The following is a 4,727-nucleotide window of genomic DNA, read 5'->3' on the forward strand; positions in this document are numbered from 1 at the left end:
AGTCCGCGGGGCATTTGCCTGGTGTGCCAGGTGGCCAGCCCTGGCCTGATCCCAAACTTGATTATCCAATTATAATGATTTGTTTAATATAAACGGAAATATATAGAAAATATAGATAAAAATCATCTGGGGATATAAATGAATCCACTGTGATCTTTGTGGTCTGGCTCAGCACAGACAGACTTTGATGCCAATGGTGACCAAAAAATAAGAATTCAGATACATTATATATAATAATATTATGCACAATATTCTTTGTTATTCCATGTTTTTAATGATATCTTGGTTATTTATGAAACAACTGAATCAGAATATTTTACTATAGAGACATTTTCTATTCCAATCTATGTCTACTGATGTGAAACTGGATGATTTTTCGCCATTTAGCAGATATTCCAACGTTAGTATCAGGGAGTGAAAGGGTTACTTTTTTCCATACCGTCCAAAGTATGTAATTCATAGAATTGGAAGCGAACTGCGTCGAGCGTTATACACAAGAGACACAACACAACGGCATGGCCACGTATTTATTACAGGAACCATTATGGCGGAACCTTAATCAATATTTGTTTCCGGGCAGACGTACCCATTTGGACAGGACCCTGATTATCAACAGAGACATATCGGCAGAGTTTAGTCTCGTTACTAGCGCTCAGACGCTCCATAACAACCGTGTAAGCGTGGGTGGTTGCTACGTCTGTGACAGCGGGGGTGCGTCACGTCCGGTCTGTAGATAGAACGCCTTCCGGTTTGAGCTCTGGATGCCCATTGTCTGTAAGTTTATGATAACAGTATATTTTTATTGCCAACCGGTTTGACCCCGTGAGTACCAGCCAGCACCCTATACACTGTATCACTTCATATTGATTGCGGTCTCCATGGTTACCCACTGCCTGGCTTCCCAACACCCGTTTTATTAACCCCTACTATAGCCCCAGCATCCACGAATCCCTTCCTACTTATATACCCATACCAACTACCCCTGACATGGAGGGGCTCTTATTAACTAAGGGGGCATAAGGCCTGTATCAAAGTAATTAGGCAATGTCTATATACCGTATGTATGTATATATATATATATATATATATATATATATATATATTTATTAAGTGCAGCGCTGTACAATTTCAATAGCCAGTTACATAACAAACATACACTAAAAGATCGGGATATATCAGGGGCTGACGGCTGCGATATATATATATATAATATAGTGGCATTATAAATAAATATATATATATATAAATAAATAAATATATATATATATAGTGAATGGTTTGCAGGATAAGCAATGTTGGTAAAGACTGGGGGTCTCTTGGAGAAGAGAGAGAGGAGATGCGATTGAAACATTTAAATACAGAGTTTCTTTCAAATGAGGAAGTTTTACTTTACCGAGCGGGTGGTAGATAAATGGAGCAGCCTCCCAGCATAAGTAGTAGACGCTAACATGGGATTTAAACATGCATGGGACAGGCGTATGGCTCCTGGATCTAAGACTGATTAAGGTCTTTGCAGCAGGAGATCAGACAGACTCGACGGGGCTGAATGGGTCTGATCTGCCGTCAGACATGTTTTTTATAATAATTACTGCTTTTTCCTGAGCGCTTTCTGTCTGTGTTGACTTTTGTGTTCAGCATCATTAACAAGCAATTACTCAAGTCGTTTGTACAGAATTGTTTTTCTTTATTAACCTCTTACGTGTAGTGATTTGCGCACCTTCTCCCAGGTCCAGTCCCTCCTGCGCCATGCCAGAACCGCTTGACCTTTCACCTCCAGAGATCCCAGAAGCAGGTCTCTTTGAGACCCTCCTTCGCTATGGGCTCTTCTGTGGTGCCATCTTCCAGCTGATCTGCGTGCTGGCCATTATTTTCCCCGGAAGCAAAGGACACGACACGGTGAGAAATATCGTTCCGTAGGTCGGGGATCTGCTTTTCTATGGAATAAGTGTGTTTATTCAGCCGATTGTGTGTCGGTATCTCCGCTATCTTATTGGGAAAGGATGTGTCATTCCTCCAAAAATAGACTTTGGAACTGAACCATTCCGTATTTCCTTCTTCCAGGAACATGAACCAGAACCGAAAAGCTCAGAGGTGTCAAGGAAACCCAAAATACCAGCAGCAGCCCCTGGGAAGAAACAAAAGAAAGAGACAAAGAAGAAGCGGTGATATAGGGGGATCGACAAAAGCCCCCCGCAGCCTCACAAGGGCTGGGTACTTATCCCAAGCCCCTTCCTGCAGACTCAACACTCAATTTTATCTGTGTGCACATATACTACACAAAACACAAACTAGTTTGGGTTTTTTTGCTTTGTTTTTATTTTATTATTATTTTATAATTTGTACATTATATAAAATTATTAAACTGTAATAAAATGTGTTTGTTTCAGTGCATTGAATGCCTTATGTGTGTAATACATAAGAGTTTATATAGACAGTTAATTTAAATATCACATTTATTTTGTGCTGTTTTATATATATCTAAATCAGTATAAATATAATAAATATCTAAATCAGTATAAATATAATAATTATAAATATATATAGGTAAATCGGTGTAAATATAATTATATATATATATTCTTCATCAATGATACAATTTAATTTACACATTAATTCACAATTAAATCGTTTTGTGCCTCTTAAAAAAATAAATAAAAAAAAATAAGATTGTCTCCCAAATAACGTGTATGTGACTCGGCCCCCTATTCTCAGCCATCGCAATTTGCGATTGAATTTCAAATGTAGCTGTCGCATCTCTGTCTTTGATTTATTATTTACATTTATCACTACGGGTGCTGATATTGTTGTATATGTCATGCGCGTATATGATCTTATAACCTTTATCTCTAGTTATAGAGAAGGAAATGATTTATTCCTTATTATAAAGAGTTCCAGGTCAGTCCATTGATCGTTTATTAAATGTATTTTAGGAACCTCAGACCATCATCATTGTAAAATATACAATCGGTGTATTCTGTAATGTATATTTGAGGTTGGCCGCTGCGGTGGTATCACATGCTTTGGGGATTTTTTTTTAATCCACAACAAATATGATTCATTGTATGGGTAAAACACCGAAAGGTCAGGCATGGGGCGCATTAAGAAGGACCATGTGACTGTACGAAATCCCACTAATCTTCACCAGACCTCTATCGTAATCTACTAAGGCTCCCAAAGTATAACATAAAAAAATGGCAAAATTGGGTGTGTGGATAAGTGTTTGTGTGTAAGCATGAATGTGTATGTGTAAGTGTGTGAGAGGCACTATGTGTAACGGAACATAATGTTTTAATATGAGAAGCTGTAAGCATTGAGGCCCTTAGTTTATGTATTCCAGGGGCGTCCAATGTGCGGCCCTCCAGTTGCTGCAGGACTACATCTCCCATACTCCTCAGCCAGCCCCTTAGCTGAAAGAGCATTTTGGGAGATGTAGTCCTGCAGCAGCTGGAGGGCCGCACGTTGGACGCCCCTGATGTATTCCTTGCAGGAAAGGGTCTGCCCTGTAATTATTAAGGATGTATAAATAATTCCCGCTGTCCAGGACTATCCATGTATGAGTTGATAGGCTGATTACTAGGGAAGAGGTTAATTACTGCGGACTTCCAGATAGAGGGTTAATGGCGCTGAAAAGGTTAATCATGGTTTGCGTGTGTCTGAGACGCAGAAGTGGTAAAATTCAGGTTTCGTACCGTCTGCTACCCTAAAAGCTTTCCACTTGACTGTATGGTAATCAGCTGTATGCTTACCGAGAGGTAACCGAGTGGTCTAAATGTTGTTAAAATGGTCCAGAGATGAAACGTGTAAAAAACATCTAAATGCGTTGTATAGTGGCCGCCAGGCAGTGGGAGAAACACCATTAATAACTACATTCCCACACCCACTCAACCTCCTATTGTTTGGATGTATTGTGAGTGCAGCCAGGTAGAAAAGCTGCAAATGAGGCAACAGGGTGAGTGAGAGGCTAAGGGAAGAGGGAGTATGCTTGTACGGATGAATGCATGTTTTTAGAGTAAGGGTGTGTGGATGAGTGTTTGTGTGTCAGCATGAATGTGTATGTGTAAGTGTGTTTTAGTGTAAGTGTGTAAATGTGAGCTTGTGTGTAAATATCTGCACCAGTGCGTATGTGAGTTACAAGGGGGGGGCAAGGGGCCGATGGGGCCACTCAGCTTTACCTGTCCCACAGGCCAAAAGGTGCCAGCCCTCCCCTGTTTAGCACCACTCAACCCTGGAATGGAAAACCAGTGACAGGCATCTGAGAGTGAAGATATGTCTCGTGTTACCGCTGGTCCACAGATAGGGCCGACATTTGGGGATTCTTAAACTGTTGTCCATGGCCAGTCTTCATAATATATCAAAGTGCCTATTAGAGGAGGTCTATGCACGTTCCTTAACACCAAGGAACTGTTCTATGGGGTTAGAAGAAGACCTTGAAGAGAGGGCTGTCTGACGGTCTCCGGTTTCAGGCAATGCACTGGAAAATAACGCGGAGCACTCTGCGTGTTCAGACAAGCACTTAGCAGGCAGGGAAAATGTGAATGCAACAATCGCAAAATAGATTTCCAAGAACAGAGAAACGAAACGCAGGTCTCGTCATTCTTCCCGAGCACCGTGTGATGGACACACAGCAGCCTCCAGACTGACCCCACAACGTCTTAGACAAAGCACCCAACTTTGGCAATTGGTGGACCATCAGGGTCAATCATTCGCTGACACGGCGATGTGTGAAC

At 41.1% G+C, this 4,727-nt stretch overlaps 1 protein-coding gene across 1 annotated transcript; it reads left to right on the forward strand.

Annotated features, from left to right (window-relative positions):
* Positions 1-1,746: 1,746 nt before the first annotated feature.
* LOC149277005 (protein MANBAL-like) lies at positions 1,747-2,166 on the forward strand. Its single transcript, XM_089503173.1, has 2 exons — positions 1,747-1,896; positions 2,062-2,166. The coding sequence occupies exons 1-2, from the start codon at positions 1,747-1,749 to the stop codon at positions 2,164-2,166; spliced, it is 255 nt and encodes an 84-aa protein (XP_089359299.1).
* Positions 2,167-4,727: the final 2,561 nt, after the last annotated feature.

Source organism: Sceloporus occidentalis, unplaced genomic scaffold (genome assembly GCF_023333645.1).
Source record: "Sceloporus occidentalis isolate IW3139 unplaced genomic scaffold, rSceOcc1.0.p SCAF_221, whole genome shotgun sequence".
NCBI lineage: Eukaryota > Metazoa > Chordata > Lepidosauria > Squamata > Phrynosomatidae > Sceloporus > Sceloporus occidentalis.